At 40.2% G+C, this 18593-nt stretch overlaps 1 protein-coding gene across 1 annotated transcript in view; it reads left to right on the plus strand.

Annotated features, from left to right (window-relative positions):
* lcp2a (lymphocyte cytosolic protein 2a) overlaps nucleotides 1–18593 on the plus strand; it is a 21765-nt gene that overhangs the window by 2498 nt on the left and 674 nt on the right. Inside the window, exons 2-12 of the mRNA XM_036215315.1 lie at nucleotides 8519–8581; nucleotides 8671–8717; nucleotides 10533–10598; nucleotides 10871–10896; nucleotides 11050–11105; nucleotides 13901–14075; nucleotides 14164–14258; nucleotides 15484–15547; nucleotides 18072–18149; nucleotides 18326–18351; nucleotides 18549–18590. Of these exons, the coding sequence (XP_036071208.1) occupies nucleotides 8519–8581; nucleotides 8671–8717; nucleotides 10533–10598; nucleotides 10871–10896; nucleotides 11050–11105; nucleotides 13901–14075; nucleotides 14164–14258; nucleotides 15484–15547; nucleotides 18072–18149; nucleotides 18326–18351; nucleotides 18549–18590 (738 nt within the window). The remainder of the gene's footprint in view (nucleotides 1–8518; nucleotides 8582–8670; nucleotides 8718–10532; nucleotides 10599–10870; nucleotides 10897–11049; nucleotides 11106–13900; nucleotides 14076–14163; nucleotides 14259–15483; nucleotides 15548–18071; nucleotides 18150–18325; nucleotides 18352–18548; nucleotides 18591–18593) is intronic.

Genomic DNA, 18593 nt, shown 5'->3' on the forward strand with positions numbered 1-18593 from the left:
AATAAATAAATAAAATAAAACATAATCAATATAAATAAAGTTTAGCATTAAATACAACAGGGGTTTATACTCAATAAATCCCTGTTGACAGTAAAATCTGCCCAACACAAGAAGCTCTCAGCCCACATCTGTTGGCTCAGCTGTTGGACAGGACAAGTTAAATATATATATTCTCTGTCAGCATTAAAACAGATTCATAAGAAAAACCACAACAGTAAGAAAACCAAAAGTGAAAGTGGGATTTAGTTTAAGTGTAGATACAGAGACTCAACTTTAGGATTCTCCGGAAAAAATGTGCTGAAAGACGATCTGAAGAGTTTGAATGTTCTGAAGAGCAAACGTGTCCCGTTTTCATGCACTCATCAGCTCTGCGGGGATTTGTAAACTTTCACATACATAGGTTGAGTTGATGTGATGCTTGTCCTCACACAAACTTTGACACATTGTAGAATGTCAGTCTGTGCAATACTGAAAGTCGGCTAAAAATGAACACATTTGACACCAAGTTACCTGAAGTCAAATAGAAGCTGAAAACAGATATTTGTGATTTACACCTGGAGAAAGAAAAAAAAAGAAAACCTTCAGACTTTTCCCACATTTTTTTCATTCATTCTAATCTGAAGCTGTCAGTGCTGAACCTTAACTTCTTTCTGGCCATAAACCGCTTTAATGTCAGACAATATTTCATGGACTGGTCTGAATGGGGCCGAAGTTGACGTTTGAAATTAAATTGTTACTATATGAAATTTTGCTTAAGAATACAATTTTAAACAATCTGTAGATATTTTACAAAAGATAACGATTCAGTGAAATAAGGTGTTGATTTGTAGAAGTCGATATGTCCGTCCCTCCAGGATTTCTCGATGTTGCGATGGCAACTATTAATGCAAATTCTAGAAAACCCCGCGACTTGTTGTGCACACTGCAACTTTATATTTCTGCTCCGTGTGTGACGGACCGCTCCAATTGCACCCGCAACTTTTCACCAAAGCTGCAGCAACATCAAGTGTTTTAGGCCGCAACAATCACAAAAATCTGCCGCTAAATCCTGGAGGTTCTGATATGTAAAAAATCAGTAAAGGCAAAAACAGGTTTTTTTCATGGGATACCATTGTAACACCAAGAACCCTATGGCAGCTCCGATCATTTGTCAGTGGAAAAATTATTGATCGTATTTTGTTCCTACTTAAATCCTGATTCATTGAGTTTTTCTTCTGAACACAGAAGAGCATTTTCTGTGCTAAAGTTTTTTTAACATGTTTCTGCCTAATTTAGCTTTCTTGAATTTTCCTTTTACAAGTTTCCTCAAATTGAAAAAAAACTTCCACAGATTGATTAAATCTTTATTCTCTGTAAAATGTATGCAGCCAGTTTAAACCTAGACTTGGAGTGAGACCCATAAAGATTATTCCCTGAAACGTCAAAGCGGAGGCTAAGTTTAGCCAAGTACAACTTTTACGGTTTAAATAAAGCAAAATAAAATGACTAAACCGTTGTAAAACTAGAGTTTTCTAAATATAATGATAAACACAAATCCACGTGTCTGAAACTTTATCAGTGTAGGTTATCATTAGTGCCAGTCGCCACATATCATGGTAACTGGACTTAGTACATGGGAACTGTAGTAAGATCCCATATACTGAAGAAGACTCTTGGTTTTGTCTGTAAACAGCAGATTTATTGTTCTTCACAGTATTGATATCAATGGCTCCTTTTAAAGACGTTTGTTTTTATTAACGTTGTTGGCTTGGGGCTTTCAATCTAGTGTTCAGAGCAGCTGCTTTAAGAAGCCAGCGTAGCCCATGACTTGAGTCACAGACGGATGTGGTGGACAGAATCTAGCAGTTTTCTGAAATAAAATGTCCTTCAGAATCAGAAGATAAACAGAACTGAAATAAGTTTCAGTGTGTATTTTCTTCCTGTGACCCGGCACCAGGTGACCAATAGGTCGATACTGGTCTGCAGCGTGTGTTGGGAACCACTGCTGTACAGTCTACTGCAGGGGTTAAAACTCAATGTATCTGGGGGCTGCTGGAGGCAGAGTCTGGGTGAGGCTGGACCGCATCAGGATTTTCACAAGAAAAGCGCTGATAAAACATTTTAATGTTCTCAAATATCTTTGTTTTAACACAAAGTACGTAATTAAATAATACATTTAAAAATGAATCAATCATTAATAAATAAATAAAATAATAACAATGACGACTGAAGAAACCACATATTGACTGATTGACAAGAGCAGTGTTTCTCAAATGGTGGGGCGCGCCCCCCTGGAGGAGGAAAAAGCGCTCGCGAGGGTCTGATTTGTCTGCACGGAATGTTTGACACGCTCGCAGAGATGTCTTATTTCTTCGAGGAGTTTTGACAGAAATAAAATACCATAACTGGAAAAATGAATGAATGAATGAGTGAGGTACTGGACAGCCCGCTGATGTCCCGCCTCCAGAGCCATATACCTCGCCGTGATTGGTTCATTCAGCTCTGCACACAACAACTGTCATTCATATCAGCCTTGCGGGCCGCATTAACAGTAATCTTTCATACGAAGACGAGGGCCGCAAATTATCATCCCGGGGTCGCAGATGGCCCGCGGGCCGGGAGTTTGAGACCCCTAGTCTACTGTAAGCTGCCGTGACTCAACTTTAAGACAGTAATCCACACTCAAGTTTGAATTAAATAAAGGAAAGATGGAAGGATAAACAGAAGGATTTTTAAAAAAATCATTTTTTTATAGAGAGTAAAATATTGAAAGTTATTTAAGTTTTGAGTTGATTTATTCTGGAATAATATTCCTGCCTTTTTATTATTCATAATTACGTTAAAGTAGCTCATAAATATGTCATAAATATGTTAAAAAGTTACAGTTTTAAAGTTTGAAAAGTTTAGTTTTAGAGTGTTCAATAAATGCTTATCCTGTTTGGTTAGCCTGAGGTGTGTTTTGGATTTTGGCCCCTTGTGTGATTGAGTTTGACACCCCTATAATAGATGGACGAACAGATGGATAAACTTTGCAAAAGTAGGTAGATATTGGAAAGCAAATGATTAACATAAGGTTTGATGGATTGGTTTTATAAAGAAAAGGTTCAGTTTAGTTTGAATCTAACAAGTGCCCAATGTCTTTTGAAGACATCTAAAGTTTGAGAAAAAGTATTAAATCGTTTTTAGTGGACACAAAGAGATTACTTTCCCTGCTTGACACTCAGCACTAAGGAGTTGGACTGGGGGTTTAAACCACCAAATGGTTCCCGAGCGCGGCTGTGTCTGCAGCTCACCACTCCCCCAGGGGATGGGTCAAATGTGGAGAACAAATTTCACACACCTCGGTGTGTGACTTTAACTTAATGTAACCACTGAGGACAGTAGAAGGGGAGGGTGTAGCATCCTGCTCAAAGACATAGAAGCTGTCAAACCAAATCAAATTGTATTCATCACAAAGAACCTTGAATGAATGCTTTAGTGTAAACTGTTTTTTATCATTAATAATTGGTTTTGACACAAACACTAAGAACACTGTATTTTGCTGGGATTTAAATCTCAAATCAATTTGAGGCCAACTTTCTAAACTCAGATACCTCCATTACAGCTGCTCACATCTGCAAAGCCGTGCAGTTCAGGCATGAACTCAATTATTTTACAGAATGTTACATATTCAACAGAGCAGGGGTCTACAACTTAAATTTTAAGAGGTCCGGTTAGGAAAAAATTCTTGAAGTAAAGGTCTGGAAAAAAAGTCTAAATATTCAGTGTAATATATTTTTTAGTAGCTGTGAATTGATGGCACATCTGCATGTTATTAATATTTTACTCTCACTTCACATTAACTTAATTCCATTTAGAACTTTTTGACAGTATTTAATACCACATAACATAAAACACATGGAACTGTGGGCCACACACACACAACAGGAACAATATCAGGACATCATGAAGAAAACCATGAAAGGAGGATCCACTAGCCCCCACTGGCTTCTTCCAAAAATCAAACGCCTCCCAAGAAGAATTTACATCTGAGCAAGTGTTTTTCAGTCTATCAGGATTGAACTTCCAAACTCCACACAGATGAACATTGTCTGCTAAAACTTCTCAACAGAGTCCTGCCTAATTCAGCTTTTCTGCAGGTAAAATTCCTAAAAGTCCTTTTACGAGTTTCATCAGTTCAGAAACATTTCAGCAGGTTGGCAACTTTATTTGATTGAATCTTCATTCTCTGTGAAATGTTTGTAGCTGCTTTAAACATAGACTTTATGGCCTTGTTTGAGATGCAATGAATAAATAAAGAAAATACAAAATGACACAACCATCAAAAACTGGTATTTTCTAAGTCTAATAACAAACACAAATCCATCGTGTCTGTAACTTTATTATTGTGAGATTTTGTGAAACATTTAAGAATCTGTCACCTCATATTCTGCAGTGTGGTTTGGTAAATGGAAACAACTGTCTCTATAAATCCATATTGGGAGGAAGACTCGTGGTTGTGTCTGTAACAGCAACTTTATGTTTCTCTGAAGGGAAAAGCTCTTCTTCAGGTTCCTGATGGCTCTTTTCTCCTCAAAGAAACTCTCTAGACATGTATGTGTCCATATATGACAACTTGACAGTGAGAATGACCCAGACACTGATTCCACATGAAGCAAAATCTGGGTCCAGATGCTGGGTCCGCATGACTCAAAATCAGGGTCCAATCTGAAACCAGATGCTGGGTCCGCATGGCCCAAAATCTGAGTTTGATCTGGATCCAGATGCTGGGTCTTCATGACCTAAAATCTGGGCGCAGATACTGGGTCCCTTTGACAAAAAATCTGGGTCCAGCTGCTGGGTCTCCATTAACTAAAATCTGGGTCATTTCTGGATCCAGATGCAGGTTCCGCATGAACCAAAATCTGGGTCCAGATGCTATATCCGCATGACCCAAAATCTGGGTTTGATCTGGATCCAGATGCTGGGTCCGCATGACTCAAAATCTGGATCCAGATGCTGGGTCCACATGACCCAAAATCTGGGTCATATCTGGATCCAGATGCTGGGTCTTCATGACCCAAGATCCGGGTCATATCTGGATCCAGATGCTGGGTCCGCATGACCCAAAATCTGGATCCAGATGCTGGGTCCACATGACCCAAAATCTGGGACCAATCTGGATTCAGATACTGGGTCCGCATGACCCACAATCTGGCTTCGATTTTTATCCAGATGCTGGATCCGCATGACCCAAAATCGGTGTCCGATCTTGATCCAAATGATGGGTCCGCATGATCAAAAATCGGGGTCCGATACTGGGTCCGCATGACCCAAACCCTGGATCCAGATGCTGGGTCCGCATGATCCAATATCTGGGACCATTTTGGATCCAGATACTGGGTCCACATGACCCAAAATCTGGGTTCGATGCCATCCAGATGCTGGGTCAGCATGACCCACAATCTGCCTTGCACTGACTCAGCAAATCGCTGCAGCATGAACACTCTGAAGTGTCAGTGTCTGTTGATGGAAAAGCATGAAGCTCTTCCCAAAATCCTCTGATCTCAGAAGAAACCACCGACAGCAGACAATATCAGATGGGATGAGATTAGATTGACGTATGATCCTTCCTGTTGTTCCACATCAACACGTCAGCGTTCAGACAGACAGTGAAGATAAGGGGTGATCTGTGCAGCAGCATTGTTGTTCAGGGCTTCAGGATAGATGGAAGTGTGCTGAGCTGACAGGGTTTTTCTCTCTGTATTCTCGAAAATATATCTCTATTAATCTGTAATCATCTGCTAAACATTGAAACACCCACACTTCTACATTCTGACTTCAAGTCACAAGTTAGACCACAGTAATCTCCTCATCTTAGACACATCTCTGCCTGTGTTTGAGTCTAAAAGTGTCAACGTTAGGTTAATCTCTATGGGACATCTAATACAACTAGTGTTGAATTCTTTCTTGTCCTCCTTCAAGTCTTGGGACTTTGAAGAAGATGGAAAAATGCTGAACAACATTAACAAAATTTAGTGCATTTATAAAGCACCAGTTTGCAACTGAACTTGTGTCAGGGTTTTATCATTGATGATTGACATAAAACAGTTATTGCAAATCATTTTAATAAATCCAGATTTTCTTAGCTGTACAAAAATAAGTGATTTTCAAGTGTAATCCCAGTATTGAGGAAGCAGAGGGCGACAGTGGAGAGGAAAATCCAGCATGAGTGACCACCTGCAGTGACTCGTTGGAGGCAAAAAAAGAGAAAAAGAAGTACATCAATTTCTTTTTCTTAAGAAAGACATTTATTTTTGCCAATTTGTCATAGCAGGGAAACTAATAAAGTCAAGTATCATAATGACATGAAGTCATGTGATCCTTAAGAAAGTCCTTCTGGCCTAAATTTGGATGTCCACAAAAAGAAACACAATCCATCCTTTGTGGTTGGAATGTCCCCATCTGCGTCAGAAGAAAAGGCCCCTCTGTCTTTTTTTTTCTTTTTTCTGTCTCACCTCTTAAATTTTATGTGACAAAACAAACTTCTATGACACTTCATGCGCTCATTTGACACAGTACTATCACCACAACTACAGGGTGAGTGCAATTTAGTTAGCAAAGAGACTGTATATAAAAGCTGGGAAATACTTGAACACGCTTAATTCAACAGTTAAAGTCTCCCTCTGATGAAAATCACTTTTTTTTTTTTACATGTGTGCATATAGCATTTCCGTATATATTTCTCCTTTTAAATCAATCAAACTGTCTTGGACAGACTCTGTTTGAATGAATGATCTTCTTTCCATCAACAGCTCTGCTGCACATGCACTAAACCCTCATCTGTTCCTAGTGTCTAGTTCAGGTTCTGGAGAAGAGAAGATGGTATCTTCACATTGACTGCAGTCAAATGAGCCGCCGTTCACATTTCTGTGGTCAAATCAGCATCACTGGATTTTTGGTGTGAGTTTCATCCAATACTTACGGTAGCAGGACTGAGAACGCTGGAAAATCTCCACCAGACTCCACGGAGCTTCTTGATGTGACCACGGAAATGTGAACGGCGGCTCATTTGACCGCAGTTGGAAAGGATTGTAAATCAATGAAAGAGCATTTTGATGTTAGCTTTGATTATTTTATCAAGAACTCTGAGAAACCAATGATTGAATGTATTGATCACAGTCAATAAACATTGGAGAATTAGCTAAAAGAGTCTTTGGTGAACTGGAAGGAGAAAGAATCAGGATTTTGGAGGAAGTTCTGTCCATGAAGATCTTCACTTCCTCGTCCAGCTGACATCCGGATCAGAACCATACGGCTGGACATTACCCAGATTGATGGATGTTTTTATGTAGCAGTGGTGAAGATTTATGCTAGTGAGACACAGAGCTATCATAATCAGACGGGGGGGATCCAAGGCGGAGCTGCTCAGCTCGGCTCCTAAAGCCACGCCCCCTCAGAGGAGATTTTGGAAACAGAGGCATCAGATCGACATGAAAAAAAATTAGGTTGTGATATTTTGGTTAAAAACTTCATAATCATAAATAGAACACTACTCGGAACATTTTTTACTAAAAAAATGGTCATAGAGGGACTTTAAAGCATGTAGCAGTAAAAAGTGTATCTGTGACGTTAGAGTTTTGTGTCCAGGAATGTTATGTTATCTTATGTTGTCTGTCCATTAGCATATTGGAGAAAAATCATAACCAAAGCACAACTTCCTCATTGTTACACAGCAACATTGGTTGTAATTTGTGATTAAAAAAAGAATCATAATATGAAATGTTTAAAGCAATTTGTTTTTAAGATTTGTGGAACCCTGTAATCCATGAGGATTGTGTTTTGTTCTATGTACATTTAAACTAAATGAAAATACCTTGCATAAAAAAATAATATAAAATGTAATATTTTTATTAATTATTTTTTTTCAGTAAAACCAACTTTTCTATTTTGACTTAGGGTATTGCAGTTGCATCTTATTGTCAACAGGGGGTGCTGCAGCGAGCTCCACCTGTGTCCTCACATTGCAGGGAGTTTTATTTTGTCCTCATACACACACAAAGGCGGGAACACCTATACTGACTTCCACTCTATTGTGTTTCGCTAGTGTTCTTCGCTGGCGTGTTTTTGCTTGTTTCTGTAACCTTCAATCTGCGACTGTTTCTATTTCAGTTTTTATCATCAATGGTGACATTTTAGCGATCAAACTTTTCTTTTTCTCATGTTTTCTTGTCCTTCCTCCTTAAACCCTTTAACACAGGAGATGTCGCTGAACACTTAAAAGACACACACTCTTTGGCACTGTTGTGCAAACCATTACTAACATAAAGTTTTAACGAAAAGCAATTTTTCATCAACAAAATGAGCTGATTAATTGAATAAATATTTAATTACTGTGAAGTGTTGCATATCAGCACAAGGCTGCTTTTCTCCACTTCAGATTCTGCTGAAATTATGTGAACTGTGTGAAAGTTTAAACAGAAGAATGCCAACACGGGAGCTAAAGCTTCAGAGTAAAAGGGTAAAAAAAACTCTGAACTGATGTGTTTTTGTCCCACAGAGGAATTTACCCGGCTGTGACAAAGTAGTGCTGAAAAATTCCATCAGCGGCGCCAGATTCGTGGTGAGTTGAAAGGAAACCAGTGAAGAAAAGATGTTCTCTATTTGAAATTGAGACGTTATTTTGACCCCAAACTATGCTTGTTAATGCAGAATCTGACTGACAGTGACCTCCAGAAGTTCCCCAAACTCCAAGCTCCGTAAGTATTGCTGCCCCCTGGAGCCACACAGTAGTACTGCAGGCAGCCAACTCTTGATCAAAACAAGTTTCAAATATTAAAGATATTTAATTAAAAAAAAAAAAAAAAGTTTAGTCATCATTCCGACAGGAGAGAGTTACCTGAACCTCCGGACTAGGACAATCACTCCGGACGAGGGGTCTGGTTTGATCTGCAGAGTTGATTTCTTCTCTTTAGTTTGAGGCAGAACTTTTGAAATACATAAGTGGAGTAAGAAACCATGCTTTATCTTCTTGAACCCATTCCTCTTTGAAATGCAGTAGCAGAACCACTGCATTTGGGGGCAGGGGTGTGCAGATGGTCTTTTAAATAAACAGATGTTCATCCTGTTTCTAGTCTTACTCTGGTTTATGTAAAACACGTGTCAAAGTCAAGTCCCAGGAGCCGGATCCGGCCCTTTGGGAAATTATATTCGGCCCACCAGATCATTTCATTTTATTGTCAATAATGAACCAATGTTATTTGGCGCTTATTTTTGCTCTTATTTCTAATAATTTTGACTGAATATATTTTTATGGAGAGTAAAATATTGAGAGTTATTGAAGGTTTGAGTTGATTTATTCTGGAATAATATTCCTGCCTTTTTATTATTCATAATTACGTTAAAGTGTTGCGTTTTTTAAATTTTGAAAATTGACATTCTGCTAGCTTTTTGGGATATTTTGGCATTTACAAAGATTTTTCTCAGGCTATTTTGGAATTTAGTTCATATTTACACGCAAGCTGTTTTGGCTAATTTAGACTTTTTTGTTTGTTTTTAGGCTATTTTTGAAGTCTAGGTGGGTTTTTTAGCGACATGCTATCTGTTTTTAGTTTTTTAGGCTATTTTGCCATTTAGCTAATATTTTAGTTGGCTATCAGCTTCAGCATTTTTATCTATCAATTTCAGCATCTTCAGCAGCCAAATTCAGAACATTCACACTAGTATTATTGCAGGTAATGCTATATATCTAGTTCATAATTATGTTAAAAAGTTATGTCTTTAAAGTTATGTCTTATAATTATGGAGTAAGATGACCGTCAAACTGTCTACCGCAGTGAAGAACAATCAGTCACCCTGTTTCCTTTTCATCATCTTTTGTTAATGTTGATCGTTGCTCACAGCAAATTGTCACCAACATTCATGATGCAGCAGTGACGCCATAAACAAGACAGTGTTTTTTACAATAATAACATTACAATACCCTCAATGTTAATAACATTCCATTAGAGCTGAGGCTGGGTGGGTGGAGACCTAAGACAAAACAACTCCTGCTATTAGCCAGAAACAACTTTCAAAGAAAGAAAGCAAAAAAGAAAGTAAGGTATTTTGATCATAAGAGATGTTTTTTTTTTTGTTGCTTTTTTTAAATCAGCGCTTTTGTTAGTTTAGTCCAGAGTTAGCTTACTTGTTTTTGTTTCAGTATTCTCTTATTGTCAACTTTTGTATATCAGACAAAGAAAAGTCGTTACAGCATAAAGTTACAGCATACATATTAAAGATAAAAAACTAAATGTTGCACTCATATCGTTTCGCAAAGTTGTGCACAAATACTTAATGCACAACTTTGATATGCATACATTTCATTTTGACAGTCATCTGCCCTTATAATTGACTCCTATGGGGCCCCACATGTTACTTGGTCACAACCAGAAAATCCCGACAAGTTGTGTTATCACACCTTAGAGTCTTCAGAGAATAGCTGCCTAAAGAGCAGAGAGTCTGCTTCACTGGGTCATGAGGAAGTTGCTTAATGCTACCGTTTGTGTGATTCTTGCTTTTTTGTGTGTCTGCAGGATGATCTCTAAGCTCAGCAACGAAATCAGCAAGAACGAGGGGAAGAGAGGCCTGTTTGGTAAAAAGTATGTTCCTGTTTCACGTAAACTGACTGACCCCTGAAAACATCGGGGACACGTGTTTGTAGCTGATTTTTATTATTTCAGAGTTTAGAGGAGTTGTATCCTCAAAAGTCAGACTTGCAGTCAGACATTTGCTGCTGTCATCACTCATTATGTGCCTGCAGAAACCATAAAGACATTTTCAACATGATTTTTAGCCAGCTTTTTTTAAATGTATTGAACCCAGTCGGAGCATGAGCTGTTCTCCAGTTCTGATCCATTTCTTTCTTCTACAGAACAACCCCTGTGTTTCAGGAAGCAGGTGAGTTTCTTTGATACATCAGGTGATCCTGTGCTGAGTACTCCTCACTCAGTGATGGAAACATTTGTTTATTGTTGTTGTATGATCCCAATATTACTAGTTTCTGCGAGTGATTCAAGGCTCATGTGTGTTTTTGTGTTCACGTGTGATCAGGTTACTGCTCCACAGACACCAGTGCTGAGGCCCAGGGCTGGAGCGACAATGAATTTGTAAGTTGACATCATCTGCTCATTTATTGCTCCTCACATGACCCACTCACTTTATATAATGAGCGGGTCGGGGCGGCCGTGGTGCAGCGGTAGGGCAGTCGGCTCCTGATTAGAAGTGAGCGGGTTCGACTCCTGCCTTGCCCGCCCATGTGTCGAAGTGTCCTTGGGCAAGACACTGAACCCTGAATGGGAGGTTGGCGCCAGTGTTCGGCAGCGGAGCCGCCACCAGTGTGTGAATGTGTGTGTGAATGGGTGAATGGGTCTGTGACTGTGAAGCGCTTTGGGCCCTCCAAGGAGGGTAGAAAGCGCTATACAAGTATACGCCATTTACCATAAAGGACATTTTACAAGGATACACAGAATTAGTTTTTGTCTATGTGCAGTCCTGTGATAGAATTCAAAAAGGTTTGCAGTTTTGCTTTTGCAACTACTGTAACATTTAAATCATATGTTTAGAAGCAGTTTGAAATATTAAAAGTTTTTTAATGGAAATATGCCGATAAATACACAATGCAAACAGATGATATCATATTAGGCTGAGTAACCATTTTTGGGTCAATTGGCTTCAGACTTGTAATGCACGCAAGGGTTGCAAGGTCTCTGGTGCCCGTTGTAGTGACGAGTCCCAAACCCAGGGGTAGACACTGGAAGTATGGGATGCTGTCAAGCTGAAGAAAGAGTCCTATCAAGCTTGGCTAATTTGTGGGATACCAGAGGCAGCTGACAGGTACCAACATTCTAAGCGAGCTGTGGCCCGGGCCATTGAGAAGGACCATCAGTTGGTCTCAAAGAGATTCTGGCAGCAGTTTTCTGCAGGCTCTGTTTTCAGTGCAGGTGGGGTGGTGGTAGGAATACTTTGATCTCCTCAATCTTGCTGACAAACCTCCTTTTGAGGAAGCAGAGGTTGAGGACTTTGGAGTGATGCTGTCCATCACCTGAGCTGAAGCCACCAGGGTAGTCAATGAGCTCCTCTGTGGCTAAACACCAGGAGTGAATAAAGCCCTGAGTGCCTCAAGCCTCTGGATGCTGTGGGAGTGTCTTTGCTGACACGGCTTTTTAGCATTGCGTGGCAGTTGATAATTGTACCACTGGACTGGCAGACTGGGGTGGTGGTTCCCCTTTTCAAAAAGGGGGACCAGAGGGTGTGTTCCAACTAAAATGTAATCACACTCCTCAAATTCCCTGGGATAGTGTACTGGAGAGAAGAGTCCGTCCGATAGTCAAACCTCAGGTTCAATAACAACAGTGCGGCTTCCATCCTGGTCGTAGAACAGTGGACCAGCTCTACTCTTGCTGTAGGGTGCTGGGGAGTTTTTGAGAGTTTGCTCATCCAGTCCATTTGAGCTTTTTCGATTTGGGAAAGGAGTTTGATCACATCCCCAGTGATGTCTTGTGGAGATTGCTCAGGGAGTACGGGGTCCTGAGAGCCTTAACGAAGGCTGTCTGGTCTCTGTACGACCAGAGCAGGAGCTTGGTTTGCATACCTGGCAGTAAGTTGGACCTGTTATCGATACATGGACTTTGGCAGGGCTGCCCTTTATCACTGGTTCTGTTAATAGTCTTTATGGACAGATTTCTAGATGCAGTCAGGGACTGGGGAGGGTCTTAGTTTGGGACCACAGGATTTCCTCTCTGCTCATTGCAGATGATGTTGTCCTGCCTGTTGGCTTAAACTAGCCAAGACCAGCAATAATTGGGGCAGTTTGCTGCCAAGGCTGAAGTGGCTGAGATGAGGGTCAGTCTGATGCCATGGCTCTTGACCAGAGAGAGGTAGTTTGTCCTTTCCAGGTGTGTGGAGTTCTCCTGCGCCAGGTGTAGGAGGTTAAGGCCCAATCCAAAGTCTTCCCTTCTCCCCAATCCTCCATTTGAAAGGACATTTGTAGTGAGAGTGGTGTCCGAAATTTTTTTTTTAAGATCCCACCCTCCATTCAGAGGCATACAAAGCCCTCTGTTGTGAAGGTAAACCGCGTCATGCTGTGCGCGGTGGAGAAGCGTTTTTTGTGCGTGCGCTCTGAGGCACAGATATTTACATTTAAATGTCAGTAATAACATTTTGTTGTAGCATGACCTTTTTAAAGTTAAAAATCCTGCTGTTTTTATATACTGTATATACAAGCGCTGAAAGCTCTGCGCTAGCTGATTGGCAACACTGAGCGAAAGGGACATCTGAATTCGGAGACACTATATTTCCATAACTCTCCGTTTGGTGGGCTAAATGTAGGGGTAGGGAGAAGGGATGAATTAGGATTGGGCCTAAGTATCTTGGGGTCTTATCCACAAGTGAGGGAAGATTTTAGCATAAGATTAACAGGTGGTCTTGTGCAGTGTCCTCTATTAAGTGGTAACCTAACCAGAATGAGATCTTGAATACAAGCAGCTGAAATGATCTTCCTCCATAGGGGGGCTGGGTGTTCTCTTAGGGATAGGGTGAGAAGCTTGGTGACCCGAAGAGAACTCGAAGTAGAGGTGCTTCTCCTTCACATCCAGAGGAGCCAGTTGAGGTGGCTCGGGTACCTTGTCCGGATGTCTCCTGGACGCCTCCCAGGGATGGTGTTCCTGGCATGTCCGACTGGACAGAGGTCCCTGGGAAGAAATGGGGCAAGCTGGAGAGACTATGACTCTGGCCTCGGGGAAGAAGTGTCTGGGTAAAAGAAGTCTTGGCATCTTTGCATTAACTGCTGTGACCTGATCCCGAATGAGCAGAACAAGATGGATGGATGGATTGTTGGTCTTCTCTAGTCTTAAAGCATTTCCTATGTTCTTTTCTATCTTTGATGACCCTCTTTTGCCAACAGGAAGATGACGATGATTATGAAAGTCCGTACAGTGACGAAAAGGATGGCAGTGACAACTACGAGTCCCCGAATGAAGACTTATCCAATGAATATGAACCCCCACCTTCCGGACATATGGATGATGGGGCTACCAAAATTTTCCCAACGCCACCCATAGGGGAAGGGGATTATATTGGTACACACTTAAGTACATCGTTGAATTCAGGCATATGTGCATACGTAACACTACCTGACCACCAAAACTCATGTTTATGCGTCCACAGATAAGAGAGATAACCACTCATCTAACAGGAATGGACCTCCAGCTTTGAGTCCCCGCCCTCCAGCTTCCACTCTGCCTTTGCCATCAACCCGAGATGTGAGTTTGCAGTCAGTCAAAAATCTGTGCTGGAGCAAAATTCTTCTGCTGAGCTGTTGATTAAAGGTGTTTTCAGCTGTTTTTCATTTCAAATTGAATGCTTAGTGATACACGGGAGCGCTGTGGCCAACACACAACTGTCACAGACAGAGGGAAGGTGTTCGTATCTATTCTAAAAACTGTGCTCCCTAGCTGTTCAAAGAAAGCTAAACAGCTGACATGCATCAGTTTTATAAATTTACTGAATTGAAACTGTCTGCACCCATATTTAGTGGGGTTCCTTTTCTATTTTGCCCATTTTCATAACCAGACATTAAGAAAATAGGAACCCACATTTGAAACAGACGTTTTCATTGTCTTTTGAGGACCATCTGACCTTATAGTGCTGTCTGATGCATAAGCTGTGAGGTGACTTGACGACACTTAGATGGTTGAGCTTTCATTCATTGTGTAGTGTTTTTTCCCCTTGGCCTCTACTTAGACCAGAGGTGTCTAAATCCAGGCCTCGAGAGCCGGTGTCCTACACGTTTTCCAACCAACCTTTCATTGAACACACCTGATCCAGGTAATCAGCAACAGACATAGCAGAATTTCTGGAAAACCAACAGGAAGACGGCCCTCGAGGCCTGGACTTGGACACCCCTGACTTGGACCATTGGTCCCTGAATTTTTGTATGGAGCAGACCGCTTCCAAGGAAAACTGTATTTGTAAAGCTACGTTCACACCACTCTCAGCTAGGGGTATTCAAGGGACCATTTTAAATGAAAAGTTTATGTAAATGCACAGAAATTTGCATTTTGGGTTTCCACTTCTAAAATTCTCAAGTTTACGCACAGGTGCACGCTTTTTAAGACGCTTTTCAGACTCTGTACTCTGTCCATTGAATGTTCTTTACAAGTTAAACCAGTTCAAACTCTTGAACAATCAGATACTCAGATTGGGTTTTGACATGCAGACGGAGTGCCTTTTAATTCACATAAGTGCCAACTGTTCGAAAATTGATCATGTAGGAGAAATGAATATTTGTAGTTTTTGGCCGGCCAGAAGTATGTGACACCAAGTCTTTCAATGATAAAAGCAAACATTTATCATATTTAAAATAAAACTACCCTCATTTTTTAAAATCATTTTAATCAAAGTAAAGCCATCATATACATTTAAAACATTTTCTGTCGATCGATTCTTTCTGAAAATATATATTTTTTCCATTTTATGTGTGAGCAGCATTCAGAATCCTCTTTTCGGCGAGAACCCTCCCCCCACTGTGTGGGACGAGCGCCAGGAAAATGTGAGTAAAACGCTTCAGTCGTCAGTCCACATTTGTTGCTAACCTGATATTGGTCACAAAATCTTATTAAAGGTGAGGAAGAAGACATAACTCTCTCTTTATAAAGTCTGTCTGACCAAATTCCAACGAGTTACTGCCTTTCATTTGTTCTGGGAAATCAGAGTTTTTAATTTTGTGATTGCAGGTTTCTGTAGTTATACTCACTATCAGGAACTGTCTTACTCTGGAACACCAACAATCCAATGTTTATCAATCAAAACCAGTGTTGCCAACTCAGTGACTTTCTCTCAACATTTAGTGATTTTTCTAGATCCCCTTGGATTTTCTCAAATGCAGCTGATGATAATTCAGGAGGCTTTTCTGCTGTTTTGGTACTTAAATTTGAAAATAATTAATGTTCATCAATTTCTGCTTTCACAGAGCAGGAAGGAAAGAGACAAAGAGATAGATAAATATCGATCTATTATAAACTTTTTATACTCTATATATTGATCTCTTTGTCTCTTCACATGTATTCAACTGTAAGGAAAGGGAAAGAGACAAAGAGATCAGGATATTAAGATGGAGAATTAGAGTATAAAGAGTTTATAAGTTTGTCCCCCAATACAGAGGGGGTTTATACAAATGTACAACTTGTGAGTCTGCAAATTAATGATCTCTTATTGTAACAATGAAATCTGTCTAACACAAGAGACCTTAAGCTCTGATCTGTCTGCTCAGCTCCTGGGAAGGAAAGTGAAAAGTTACTCTGAGGAAGTGTATAATAGATTTTTTACCTGAAGTAAAAGGTAGGTAGGTGGTAGGCCCCGCCCTGACGAACGTCTGACAGTTTGCGCTTCAATTGGAATTTTGAAATAAACATATATTCATTCTATTTGTCAGAATAACAATTGTAACTCTGATACCTTTTCTTTTGAATAAAAACATGTTCTTGATGATACTTTTTATTTCTTTTTTGCAAGTTATTCGAGCACGTTTTGGATTGGTAGGCATGTGGACTTTCAACTGGCTCACTCCTGATTAGTGAGAGAAGCTGCCATAGAAATGTTGACTCACACCAACTTGGACCAATCACTGCTTACTGCCACTGTCTGGTAACATGGCAGTGTACACATGGCAAAAAAATACAGACTGAATTCAGCTGGAACTGAAAGTAAACCATTTTCTTTGGGTGATGTCACACTCACGGTCCAGTTTTCATATACACTTGTGCTCCATAAGTTTACATACCTCAAAAAAATTATTAACTGAAGACTATTTTTCTAACCATTCATGGTTGTTGTTTGGATTAAGTCATGTATTGCTAGACAACAGTGTTAACTCTTTTTAAATCATAATGACGTCAGAAGCTTCCCAAATGACCACATTCAAAAGTTTACATACCCCACTTCTTAATAGCTTGTTTTGCCTCCTTTTGCATCAATAACAGCTTGAAATCTCTGGTGGAAGTTGTGGATGAGGCTCTTTATTTTCTCTAATGGTAAAGCAGACTTTTCTTCATAACAGAAAACCACAAGTTCCTTTAAAGGACTCTATGCACGGAGCTGTGTGTCTTACAATAAGAACGCTCTTTTAATTCCGGTTGTGGCTAACTGAATACATCGATTTAAAATACCTCTGTGTATTATTCCTGAGCCGTTGTTGCTCGCTCATCACTAAACCATCATTGATCCACCTCTGTGCTTCACAGTAGGAATTGTGGTATTGTCATCAAAGGCATTGTTGACTCCTCTCCAAATGTAGCGTTTATGGTTGTTCCCAAAAAGTTCCATCTTGGTCTCTCTCATCTCTCCAAAAAACTTTGGTCCAGAAGTTTGTCTCTGTGGTTTGTTTTGTAAGTGAGTTATTTTGAGACATTTGCACAAAAAAGTCTTTCTTCTGGTGACTTGATCATGCAACCCATTTTTCTTTAGGTGCTCCCGTATTGTTTCAGAGAGTCCTGGATCACAGCTGAAGCTGTTTGAGTTTTTCTTTGCATCCCTCACAATATTTCTGGTAGTTGTGGTGGAAATTGTTGTGACCGTGGTTTGGTTTCAACAGACCACTCACCTTCCTCAAATTGATCAAAGTTTGAACTCTGCTGACGGACATTGTTCCTTCTTCTTATATCCCTCTCCTATTTTGTACAGTTCAATTACCTTTTCCCGTAGATCTTTTGAGAACACGTTAGCCTTAACGATCACTGAGGATTCAGAGATGTCAGTGAGGCACAGGATGAAGGATGTAAGGGTCTGTTAGAGGTCCAGACACATTGATTACAGCCAAACGAGTCACACGTGAGGATGTTACCTTTAGCTGTCATGTTTTCACATCAAAGTCATTGGGTGTGTAAACCTTTGAACAGGGGGATTTGGGAAGTTTCTGTTGTCATTATGATTTCAAAAGGGTAAAATGAATTTTTAAACAATAAATGGCAAGCTTAAACTTTGATGATCAACTGAAATCAGAGGATTTTGATTTAGTAACATTCTGTGGCCACACCTGGCTCTGCCTATGATGAAGGTGTTCATTTGTTTGTGTTCAGTTCCTCCTGAGCCGCCGCAGATTTGTCGCAGAAGCAAACCTGGCAGAGATCCAGGACCAAACTCCTCAACCACCAGAGGTAAATACATTACAGACCTCCCTGCAATAATGCAATGTAAACAATCATTCTATTCTATATTTTCACTCTATTTTTTTGCATTTATTTTGCATTAATACCTTTGGCCTGACTGAATTTGATTAGAAATTGCCCACACCCTCCAACAAGATTCTAACTTATTTCCTTGTTTTCCACAGAAGCTCAGAACAACGCTCCAGACAGGGTGAGCTTTCTCTTTCTTCAGGTTCACACAGAGCTGTCAGGTGGACCTCAAATACCTAATGTACCAGATTATGAAACTAATAGACTAAGAAAAGAAAAGGGTCAACAAGTGAACCCTGTGGAGCTCCAGACCCACACTTACAGTTTTGAACCACATTTCAACCTTCCATTAATTTAAACATTTCTGCTTTTTTTCAGTCTGGCGGCCACTCCTGGAGGTGCGTGCACACACACACACACGTG

The sequence above is a fragment of the Oryzias melastigma genome, linkage group LG14 (assembly GCF_002922805.2).
Source record: "Oryzias melastigma strain HK-1 linkage group LG14, ASM292280v2, whole genome shotgun sequence".
NCBI classification, from domain to species: Eukaryota; Metazoa; Chordata; class Actinopteri; order Beloniformes; family Adrianichthyidae; genus Oryzias; species Oryzias melastigma.